Source organism: Bubalus bubalis, chromosome 17 (assembly GCF_019923935.1).
Source record: "Bubalus bubalis isolate 160015118507 breed Murrah chromosome 17, NDDB_SH_1, whole genome shotgun sequence".
Lineage (NCBI taxonomy): Eukaryota > Metazoa > Chordata > Mammalia > Artiodactyla > Bovidae > Bubalus > Bubalus bubalis.
This window is the reverse complement of record NC_059173.1, coordinates 61,021,000-61,033,578: the sequence shown is the minus strand read 5'-3', so window position 1 is coordinate 61,033,578 and position 12,579 is coordinate 61,021,000. Positions and strand designations below refer to the sequence as shown.

Sequence of the window (12,579 nt, the reverse complement as noted above, 5' to 3'; positions counted from 1 at the left end):
GTTTCTGGGGTTTGGTCCCTCTGTGTGCAAGCTAAGTTGCTTAGTCATGTCCGACTCTTTGTGACCCCATGGACTATAGCCCACCGGGCTCCTGTGTCCATAAGATTCTCCAGGCAAGAATACTGGAGGGGGTAGCCATTCCCTTCTCCAAGAGATCTTCCCAACCCAGGGACTGAACCTGCGTCACTTATGTCTCCTGCATGGACAGGTGGGTTCTTTACTACTGGTGCCACCTGGGAAATATATTTGGTCCCACTGTGTACAAGTGTCTGGGTCTTCCTAGTGTTTGAAGAAATTGCAAGTACCTTTTTCTGGTTTTAACCCTTCAAAGGTCCCTAAGATTATGCAGAGATCACCTCTGCCCTATGCCTTTGGTAAGCATAGGGGCTGTCAGAACAGAGTCTTCATTTGTCAGGGAAGGAATGTCCAGACTGAATCAAGAACAAGGTTCCTTTCTTTCCCTTTCCAAATCCCCTGGGGGCAGACAGGTCTAGGGTTAGGAGCTGAGATGGCCCAGATTCGCTCTGATTTGTTCCATAACAGCTGAGGACTCTGCAATCCAGAGTCTTCGCAGCTTCTCTGAAACAGGCTCACAAGGAGTAGGATTGGGGAGCCTTTGCCCTTTAAATCTGTTCACCAGGTCTAATTCTGCCTTAGCTTTAACTTCTCACTACATGTTCTATACAATATTGTCATTTAGTAAGTTCTGTTTATCCAGTTAACTCAACAAGTTGATATAACATCTGATCAGAAAAATACAAATTTTTATATACAAAAAAGTTAAGGAACTTTCTTACGAAGTTATGGCATGTAATACATTATGTTTCTTAAATGTTTGTTTTGGAGGAGATGACTAACATTTGCTATTTAGACTGAGTGCTTTAAAACTATAACTGTATAAAAATAAGTAGACCTTATGTTTCAAGGATCATATCATACACTAATAATCTGGGCAATATTAGGATTCTATAGACTTCCCCCATGGCTCAGTGGTAAAGAATCACTTGCAGTGCAGGAGACACTGGAGATGCGGGTTTGATCCCTGGGTCAAGAAGATCCCTTGGAGGAGGAAATGGCAATCCACCCCAGTACTCTTGCCTGGAGAACCCCGTGGACAGAGGAGACTGGCGGGCTACAGTCCAAAGGGTCACAAAAAGTCAGACACAACTGAGCACACACACACACGCATTATATCTAAAACATGACACTTATCTCCATTAGAATTTTCTCTTTATTATGCAAATAATTATTTTCAGGCCAAGGTAATTTTTTTTTTTTTTCAGAAACACTAGACTGCCTATTTCCACACTGAGTTTCAAAAGACTTTTCCTCAAATCTCATTGCTTTTCCAGCCTCCATCTTGCTATGGCTTTGAACACAGCTCTAGAGGAATAGCTTGTCTCTGCAGGCCACAGGCAGTCCTACCTTGAGTCTGACCGCATCTCTCCACCTCTACCTAAACCACCATCCTCTGTCATCCAGATTTCATAGCAACCTCCAGCTGGTCTCCATGTCCTCCTTTCTGCCTCCTACAGTCCAAGTCCAAAAGGGATGCCAGAGTAATCCTCTCAAGATAGAAGTCAAACTGTGTCACTCCTGGGCTCAAACCCTCCAATCGGTGTAAAAGTCCTAGTTTTTTACAGTAGTCTTCAAGACCCCATATCATCAGAACACCACCAAATTTCTCCTTAACTTATCTGATGTCATATTTTTCTGCTGTTATTCATCTCTGGCTACTGGTGAGCACTGGATCCTTTTTAGTTCCCTGCTTGATTTTCAGCTATAGATCCCATCATCATCTGATCTTCTGTGTTATTTTTGCTTGTTTGTGTATTGTCTGTTTCCCCACCATACTGACCCTATCATATAGATTCTGTGAGGTTAGAGATTTTTGTGTTTTTGTTCACTGCCTCATCTTCAGCACATAAAATAGTACCTGGCACGAAGTAGTAGCTTAATGCATATTTGTTGATTATATTTAAGGCCCAGATTCATGGTGATTTACCCTAGGTCACACAGAAAATAAATACTGGAGGAAGTGATTTAGAACCTGAAACAAGCCTTGCTTATGGGTATGTGACCCATAACGATAGATGTAGAAGTCAAATGGTAGAGGTCAAAACTTGTGGAGATAGCGGTGGTAGAATCAAGAGGCTCTGGTCTTCCAACAGGAGAAGGTGAGTTCTTTTGTATCTGAAAGTGCTTGTAACATGTGATGATTTTCCACTATAAGGCCATCAACATCACGCCCACACTTCTTCCTTTTTGAAGTAAGATTTAGATAACTTGATTTTATAGATCTACCTTCATTATGGTTCACTTACTTTCTCCACTGTGGCATATTGCATTTCCCAAAGATAGCCACAACAATATCTTCCATCCCGCACCTTCCTCTTACAATGTGACTTCAATGCTTTCCCCTCAGTGGGTGAGTCTATTTCATTAGCCTTAACTCTAGGCAGCCTATTTTTACAATGGAAGTCATGCTATGTGACTTCCAAAGCCAGACCCTGGGAATACAGCCTCCACTTGGCTTTTCTTTGGGTACTTGCCTTTCTAGCCCTGATCAACCACTTAAGAAGTATGAGGCTGCCAGGCTAAGAGGAAGCCCAAGCCATATGAGGAGGTCACATGTATGTGTTCTGATAGATAGCCCCAGCTGAGGTCTCAGCTAATAGCATTCACTACCAGATACATGAGTGAAGACCTTATAGGTATTTCCTGTTTCCCACCACTGAGTTACCCCTAAACTTCTGAGTCTTCTTAGCAGAGGCCCCAGTCAAAATGGAGTAGGGAAAAGCTATCCCCACTGTGCCTTCTCCTAATTCCTGACCCACATAAAATGAAAGGTAATACATTGATTGTTGTTTTAAGCAATCTTTTTTAAACCACTACACTTTTAAATTGAAGTATAGTTGATTTACAATGTTTCAAGCATATAGCAAAGTGATCAGTTATATATATCTGAATATATGTATGTGGTGAAGTGAAGTCGCTCAGTCGTGTCCGACTCTTAGCAACCCCGTGGAGTGCAGCCTACCAGGCTCCTCTCTCCATGGGATTCTCCAGGCAAGAGTACTGGAGTGGGTTGCCATTGCCTTCTCCAGGGGATCTTCCCAACCCAGGGATTGAACCTGGGCCTCCCATATTGCAGGCAGATGCTTTACCATCTGAGTCACCAGGGAAGCTCCTGTATACATATAATATATGTATACTCTTTTTCAAATTATTTTCCAGTATAGGTGATTACAAGATATTGAATATGGTTCCTTGTGCTACACAGTAGATTCTGTTATTTATTTTATATGTAGTAATGTGTATTTGTTAATTCCAAATTTCTAATTTATTCCTCCCCCCTTTCCCTTTTGGTAATCATAAGCTTGTTTACCACATCTGTGAGTCTGTTTCTATTTTGTAAATAAGGTAATTTGTATAGTTTTTTTAAAAGATTCGACATACAAAGATTCCACATTCCACATATATCACATATAAGTGATATCATATGATATTTGTCTTTCTCTATCTGACTTCTTCACTTAGTATAATAATCTCTAGGTCCATCCATTGTTGCTGTAAATAGCATTAGTTCATTCTTTTCTATGATTGGGTAATATTCCATTGTGTATGAAATATTATCTTCTTTATCCATATCTTTTTTATCCATTCTTTGCTCAATAGGCATTTAGTTTGCTTCTACATCTTAGTCACTATAAATAGTGTTGCTGCAAACATTGGTGCATATGTTTCTTTTTGGTTTTCATCTTTTCCAGATATATGCCCAGCGGTCTCCTTGTTGAGAATTGTTCTTAGCATTTAGCACTTCTAAGGGAAAGCCTTTATTTGTGAGAAAGTTTTTAGAAAATGGCAAAGTATGAACAATTTTTAGTTATTGTTTGTAACAGGAGAGCAAAGCATGAGTATTTGATATCTATAGCTGCCCTAAAAATCTTCACTTTTTAATTGCAACCAGCTCTACTGACAGAACCCATACCAAAGCTCCTAGTTGTCTGAATCTCCAACACATTTATCAGATTTTCTCTTCTCTACTTTGTGATGGAGATGCAGACAAGTAATAAATTGGCCAAAAGGCAGATAGTAAGAAAAATAATGAGAGAAGCCACCTGCAGAATTCACTCACTTCATGCCTGAATAACAGAGCTAAAGATCTACACGCAGAGGCATTCTCAGCTCAGATGACTGACTAGATCTCTAATAATGTCTTAAAAGAGTCTTTGAATGATTTACTGTTTAAATACCATTTCTGTTTGTTTATTTTTTTTTGGCAGTCCAAAATGACTACCCTGCCCCCGCTGCCCATGACACGCCCAAAGCTTACGGCCTTGGCTAGACAGAAGCTGCCATGCTCACCAAGAACAATTCCAAGGTATGTGACCCTGGCTTTCTTTTTTTTCCCTACAGAAGAAATTTCTTGCAGTAAGAAATGTCAGTAACATATCTCAGCAATAAAAATTGTTTAAAGGCAAAAGTACATTTTTATATTCAGAATATTCAAATTTGCTGTTTCAGAAAGATTGATAAATCTTATTCAAAAATTAAGAATATATTTATTTATCAGGCAGGTGCTCATTTGGTCATTTTATTTTCTACTGCCATTATATTATGGTTCCTGCAAAGCTTTGGAAATACATTTCCTTTTTAAAATATGTGTAGAAAAATTGAAAGCAGAAGCTTTAGGCGTGAAAGTTGTATAGCATCTAAACCACAAGATCCCGATTCTGATTTATGTTTTGGAGGAAGGAAGACACAGTCTTACTCCGAGGGTAAACTAGCAGTCATGATTTAGCGCCTGAAATGATACTAGAGCTTGAAAATACATCAAACCTTCTCTGCCTGTGAATGGCTGCTGAATTCAGGGAGTTTTCGTCTTGGGCCGAAAACCTGCAGGGCAGGAACTTGATGTTTTTGATTGTAATTATGCATATTAACTAAGACTGTGTTACTTAGAAGTTTCCACTTCTAGTTTTATTGATTTTTAATTATGCACATATTATTTATCAACATAAATAATTTGCATATGTAGGTTTGATTATCTTTTTATGCATGCCTTTTAATTCCTACAAGGCATAATGATCAAAGTATTTTGAGACTGCTTTGTTCGAAGAAGGACCACACCTCATTTTTGGTATTTCTGGCAGAGACCAAAGCCCCTGGACCAAAATAAATAGGTTCAGCTAAACTTTTCTTTTGTAATAGAAATGAAATTTGTAGAAACTGTAAAATAGAATTGCAGAAAATTATAAGTTTACTTTCAAATAATTTGAAAAGCAACATTTTTGATAGAGGCATAACTTCAGTATATACATTCTTATTTTCCATCTTCCTTTTGGGCAACGTGAAATATTTGCAAAATCTGAAAAAGCTAGCTTCTTCTTCCTGTCATTTTGTAATAACTGAGTTTACATTTTCTTTTCAACATAAGCAAAAACATAAATCAGTGTCACATCCCTAGGATAAGACAGATTTTAAAGAAAAAAATTTTTGAATTCTTTTTATTAAAGAAAAACATTTTTATCATAACCATTTAAGGGAAATTTTTTAATCAACATTCTCCATTAGCTTCTGAATAAAAAGAGATACTTGTGTATTCTGTACTTCAGTTGTCATGATATGTTAATAGGCTGCTTATTCTTAAAGGTGCAAGGGGTATGAAGAATGAGTATATTACATGTGTAATATATTTCTAATTAAAGTCTTCTTAAAATCACTTTCAGCTTGAACTTTTAATAGTAATTTGAGTTTTATGTGTGATTTTTAAAAACCACTCGAACAGAATGTCAGAGCAAAATTCTATGTTTTCAACGAATAAATTCAACACATTTGTATCAAATAGGGGTTTTTTAGTTCACGATACTGTGCTGAACACAATCTGACTTCTGTAGCTGGAAGGTTGTGAGAGAACATAAGTAAAATGGAAGATCTTAAAAGTTTTGAGGAGAAAACCCCATTTATTTAAGAATGTAGACTATTTTAGTGTGTTGGTGTTTTATTTGTTTACACACTGAGTTCAGTATTCTTCCCTTTTTCCATTCAAGAAAGTTAAAAATTTGAAATTATCAATGAAGAGCCTAACTCTGTAGCTCTTGCAGAACATTTATTATCTAAGATATTATACCCTGAATATTCCTGTTCTCCTGGTGGCATTTTATGTTTGGTAGCTTTTCACCTCGATAAGGCAGTTCTTTATTATTTCTTTCCATTTCATTTAGGGCTGAACTGATCAAAGAAAAAGATGACATAGATCATTATCTGGAGGTGAATTTCAAAGGATTGTCAAAAGAGGAGGTTGCTGCGTAAGTATATACCTCTTAAAGGTACTTTAATATAAAGTTTGTTTTTTTGTCTTGATTATTTGTTGAAATTTCAATTTTCCTGTGCAGTTCATTTTTTCACTGGAACATGGCATTTAAAAATTAAAGCTCATATTAAATAGTGATAAGTCACGTCTATTGATCTTATACATATCAAAAAAATCTTTAATTTTATGACTTTCAAAATTCTCGTATTTACTAAGGTATTATACTATCGTATTTGCAATATTTTAGTTAAGTCTGTGTCATTGATTGCTTAATAGCTTCCATTTTAGGGTATATTGCCTCCATGGGGGAAAAATGCTTTAAGAGAAAGAGTTGTGTTATCTTTTTTCCTGGTGATTAAAAAGAAATCCCTGACTAATGTATATTTTCTCTCCCATCAAAAACCTACAAAAAGAAATAATGGATCATAGTTTATTGGTTAATTTAAAAATAATTCCATGTATTTTTTTAATGAACAATGTAAACTTTGCCATTTTACTGCTAGTTAGAACCTAATATGTGGTCTGAGTAAAAATAGTATAAAAATCCATGTAAATTAGTGAGAAATAAATAGAAACCTAGAATAATAGCTAACCAGGTTTAATATTTCTTACCTATAGATGTGTTGACTCTGTTATTATCAGCTTTTTAGATGTAAGTATTGACAAATAGAAATCTTATATATGCACATGCATCTTATGGAATTTATTAAATGGCTAAAATATTAAAATATTTTATACAACAAATGCTTTTAAAAGAGTTTCTCTATGTATATTATCTAGTGCTATGGGATTCCATTGAAGAGGTATTCCTATTGATGGTTTTGGTGTAGGTTTTCATACAGTTTAAAATTCTAAGTCTCTTGATATATTTCATTAGATAATTGTCAAATATGCATATAGCTGGAAAAATGGAATAGTTCATTCTATCCATAGCCACTTTATTTTATAGAGTGACAAAATTTACAGTAAATATAATCACTGTCTTCCTTGGAGTTCTGTTGACTGCCAAGTGTAATATCTGGGACCTTTGGTTTTTAAATGCTATTCTAGTTGCTAATTCATTAACTTTCCATGGTAACCTGTTGCTGCTGCTGCTGCTGCTGCTAAGTCGCTTCAGCCGTGTCCGACTCTGTGCGACCCCATAGACGGCAGCCCACCAGGCTCCGCCGTCCCTGGGATTCTCCAGGCAAGAACACTGGAGTGGGTTGCCATTTCCTTCTCCAATGCATGAAAGTGAAAAGTGAAAGTGAAGTATCCTGTTGGATAAAATTAAAGGTCAATATAGTCTCATGGTGTGTTCCTTCTTAAAAGAAAAATATATGTGAGTGATATTTTCATTTTGATTTAAATATGGGATATCTAAAAAAATAAATATAATAACTAGCTATAATTCACTTAAGAATTAGGAATTAAATTTGGAGTTAAACTTAGGCTTCACTTATTTAACAAACTAGACACCTTTATACTTAAAATTTGCTTTCAGTCTGCACTGAAGAAAACATTATTCTAAAACAGTCCAGAATAGGCTGTACTGATGAGTGTTCTCTTATAAATATTTTTTTCACTAAAGAAGTAAAAGTGAAATTGTTAGTTATTCAGTCATGTCCAACTCTGTAACCCCATGGACTGCAGCCTGCCAGGCTCCTCTGTCCATGGGATTTGCCAGGCAAGAATACTGGAGTGGATAGCCATTCCCTTCTCCAGGGGATCTTCCAGACCCAGGGATTGAACCTGGGTCTCCTGCATTGCAGGTAGATTCTTTGCTCTACACAAAACAAGTAGCAGTGGGTAGTTCTGAATCTTTAACATTGAATTCTACTTAAACCTACCTATACTTGAATCCTTTTTTAGATCAGAGCTCTTTCCCTAAGATAGTGGGTACAAATCTTAGTAGAAAGTTCTTGTACTTGACTCACTATTATGCTTCTGACTGATACACATTCTAGACCTTGCCCTAAACAAACTAATTGAATAGCATGTAAAGGACAAAATTGATTTCAGCATCTCCCAGCAATACCCAACAGAATGCCATGAGGAATTATGCATATTCCGAGCAATTTCTGCATACAACTTTTAATCAGCCATTCTACTCTAAAAAGATAAAAGATAAATGCAGGAAGCATTTATTAAGTGCCTACTTTATATCTAATACTAGAATTTTCACAGAGCGAGAAACAGTGTTATTTTATTGTAAAATATTTGGTCTCATCTTTATCTCTATTTGAGACAGTACAAGTAGGGAATAAATATGCAATGAATGAATACTGATTATACTGTGAGATGTAGCCTAGAGGTCTGGGAAAAAATCAGAGAAAACTAAGATGTTGGATAAAACTTGCCAAAGAAGACATATTCCAAGTTTGGCTCCTTATCTGTTAGCATTGTATAATGAACAAACTGGTGAGTCACAGGTCCTCACTATACAAGGACATAATGGGGAGAAATGGATGAATCAGATTTTCAATCAAGCAAAGCAATATCTAAGATATATCCTCAAATGCCTCTCTAGACTGCCTTATTCCCTAAGATGATAATAGAAATGTATACTTACATAATTCATGTCCATTAGCTTTGATATCCTGTAATGTGGATGTGTTTTTTGTCTAGTCCCAGAATAACCCTTCACTGTCTACTCTAAAATTTACAAAACTATTGGTACTAATACATAAACTCACACTCCGTGTCCCTCCTATTGCAATGGGTTGGAAAGTTCCTGTTCTCGTCTAAGGATTATGTCTCTACTTGTACTCCAGGTGCCATCCCCTCTTATTTGTTCCAAGACTTTCTCCAGCAGTTAAACATGTTTAATTGCTACATCATCAATTTCTTCTTTTGCATTGATTCAGTCTCATCAGCATTCATATCTACTCTAGTATTTATCTTGACTTCTTATCCTCTTCCAGATTCTACCCCATTTTTCTCTACTTTTAACAGTAACCAACCGGAAGCACTATTTCCATATTTCTATATCCCATTCTGAGACCAACTGAAATTGACTCTAAATAGATTTCCAGACTCAGAACGCACTGAAATCTGTTTATTGTGATCAGTATCCCCCTTTTAAATCACATCTAGTGGTCATGTGTCTGTCCTTGTCTTTCTTGATGTCTTCACACTATTTGATAGAGTTGAGTTCTTTCTCTTTGAACATTTTATGCTTGTAGCTTCCAGGATGCCATGTTCTGTGGTTTTCCTCCAGACTGTTTGACCACAGGCAGAGCTCAATAGCTAAATGTTAAATTAATAAATGGGTGAAGAATAACTGTTAGATTACTAACACCATGAAATGTATTGTGCTATGATATTCTTTGATTACAGCATTTTTAGTTCAGCATTGTAGGTAGCTGATTCACTGTTGTATTGAGGAAGTTTAATTCCTCAAAAGTGTATTATGTTTACAAGTAAGAGTATAAAATTTAAATGAATAATTGAGCAGGACAGGCTAAAGTAGTTGTTACTGGAATGGCCAAACCCAATTGATGGGGAAATCATTTTACTTTGGATTGGGTAAAATGGTTCAAAGGCAAAGGGCTTCTGAGATTTTTATCATCTACATTTACAGAAGGAATTCTAGTATAGTATTCTATACTTCTTAATTGACCAGATTATTGCTATGCCTAATAATGATATTTTGATTTTCTTAAATAAGTGGTTGAGTAGTTCATTGATAGTATTTGACTGATCTTTAACAACTAAAGATTATGTTGTATTTCTATATTTTGTGCTTTTTTATTCTGTATTATCAGAGTACATTATTTAAGTGATACTTAAAGTACCACTTATTATCATAATTGCTTTGAGTAGCTAAATAATAAAAGTGTCATTTATAGATTCAAATAAAATTTTCTTGGGGGCAGTTTTTACAGCTTTAGCTATGTATATGAGGATACAAATAAGCAAAATTATCAAGGGACAGAGAATGTTAATCTGTTCAATATTATTTTCTGTTCAGATATCAAATTCTATTATACAGAAGAATAGATTTAGTTCAAAATTGTGTGCATCTCTAAGATATTTTCTTCTTTGAGAATATCTTTCAGCGTCACCAGTTGGTGTTTACTGAGTGTCACTTGGTCAACACAACCTTTCTATCCTGCCTTTGAATTGTACCTTACTTGCTCAGTTAAGGTCCTGGAGAAGGGAAAGGCTACCCACTCCAGTATTCTGGCCTGGAGAATTCCATGGACTGTATAGTCCACTGGGTCACAAAGAGTCAGACACGACTGAGCGACTCACTACTCATTTAAGATAAATTAGTATTTGTCAGTCTTAGATTTTCATCTTGAAAATATTTCAAAACTGTCTTCCAAAAGTGCTTTTATAAATGACAGACATAATTGTTATGGGGCTTCCCATGTGCCTCAGATAGTAAAGAATCTGCCTGTAATGCAAGAGACCAGGGTCCGACCCCTGGATTGGGAGGATCCCCTGGAGAAGGAAATGGCTACTCACTCCAGTATCCTTGCCTGGAAGATCCCATGGACAGAGGAGCCATGGGATTGCAGAGTTGGACATGACTGAGCAACTGAAACTTTTACTTTTATCCTTGTTGTCAGCAAATTTAGCATTTGGCTTGGCAATATGGTCAGGCTCTTAGAATATCTATAATATGGTGAAGGTGTTTATTCAGAATATAATATTTCAAGATAATATTAGGGGAATTTAGGCCCTTTAGGTGAGCTCTTCCTCTGCTTCATTCATCTTCTTTACTTTTAAATAATTTTGTGATATTTTGTTTTTTCTTCAAAACACTTTGCTCCTCTTTTTAAAGTGATAAATTCATACAGAGTTTTGACAATTCAACTTTCTGAAGATTCCAGTTGCCAAATAAATGGCTACATGACTAACAGGAATAGGCAGAAGAGAGAAGGAAAGGACAATGACCCACTTTGCTTCTCAGAAGCAAATTAGATTTTAATATTTTCTTCCTTTGCATACTCATTGCTGATTCATGTTGTTGTAAGGCAGAAACCAGCACGACACTGTGAAACAGTTGTCCTCCAATTAAAAACAAAATTTCAAAAAAAGATCTTCCTGATTTAAGAAAAAGAGACAGGATTTTGGTGTTCTTAAGTAGAGAGACAATTAATCCTTACTTTCTCCTGAATATAAACAAAATAAGCAATAGCAGAGAACACAGATGGGAATGGAAGAGAGATGCCATTCCTTTTTATTTTTATTTATTTACTTATTTACAATCTGGTACTGTTTTCCACAGCAGATCCCTAAGATGTGAAACTAGGAAAGAAAAAAATTTTTGACCATAATTTTTTGAAAAAGAATATTGATATCAATAAAGTTTACAGTTTGGGAATATAAAAAAATGCAGAGGAATGGAACTTTTAAAAATTGTTTGCTGGATGCAAAAGGGATCTCAAGTTTATACCAAAACCAAATCTAAGTAAATAAAAAGGAAAGATTTTAAATGTCAACAAAACAGAGAAATGCCAATTTCTTAGGCATTTATGTCTTTATGTCCTTTAAAAGTTTGCTTTAAAATGTTAATTTTCACATATGGTGTTTAAACTTAACAGCTTTAAGTAGACTTAAAAAAGCTTTATAAGAGAAAAGCATAGGAATCATGGGAATCATGACATTAAAGTTCTAGCTATTAGGGGAGAGTTCTTCCTCAGCTGGAAATTTGGCTTTGCTACTTAAAACCTGTGGAATTTGTTGCAGGTCACCTGACTTCACTAATCTTTGATTTCCACAACTATTGGGAGACTGTAATAATAACAGAAAATTCTTATGAGCGTTCAAAAGAGATCCTGTATATGAAACACATGTAGACAGTTTCACTTTCTTTAACTGCCGTCTATCATTTTTCTTTGGCTTTTAAAACATTCATTAATGTAAACATTACCTAAATCTACACTTAATGTAGATTTAGGTAGCAATATTAATTTACCTTTTTTCTTTAAATGTGTATAGTTACATATTTTATTTTGTAGCAGGTATCATTTTCATCATGTTTAGAAGACAGTTTTTAGTAAGAGATACATTTCAAACACAGTAGTGCTAACCAAGTAGGGGAAATGTTTTTAATTTCAACTTACAATAAACTTTTCAGAAATTTTTTATGCTGTACTAAACAACATAATTTGCATAGCTTGTGAAGCTGTGCAGTTTTCTAAAATGTCTATTAACTGCTTAAACTTATTGTTACCATGATAAGATTGCTTTGAATTACGTGTAGAATATAGTCAAAGACTGTGACTCTTCGTACAATAGCTCATAAACCTGGAAGTGCATAATGGCGCTGT

General features: G+C 35.5%; 1 protein-coding gene across 2 annotated transcripts in view; it reads left to right on the top strand.

Moving 5' to 3' along the window:
• TTC29 (tetratricopeptide repeat domain 29) overlaps positions 1-12,579 on the top strand; it is a 271,190-nt gene that overhangs the window by 4,500 nt on the left and 254,111 nt on the right. For both annotated transcript variants that reach the window (XM_044930502.2, XM_006065705.4), the window contains exons 3-4: positions 4,287-4,384; positions 6,228-6,311. In XM_044930502.2, the coding sequence (XP_044786437.1) occupies positions 4,293-4,384; positions 6,228-6,311 (176 nt within the window). In that variant the 5' untranslated portion in view covers positions 4,287-4,292. The remainder of the gene's footprint in view (positions 1-4,286; positions 4,385-6,227; positions 6,312-12,579) is intronic.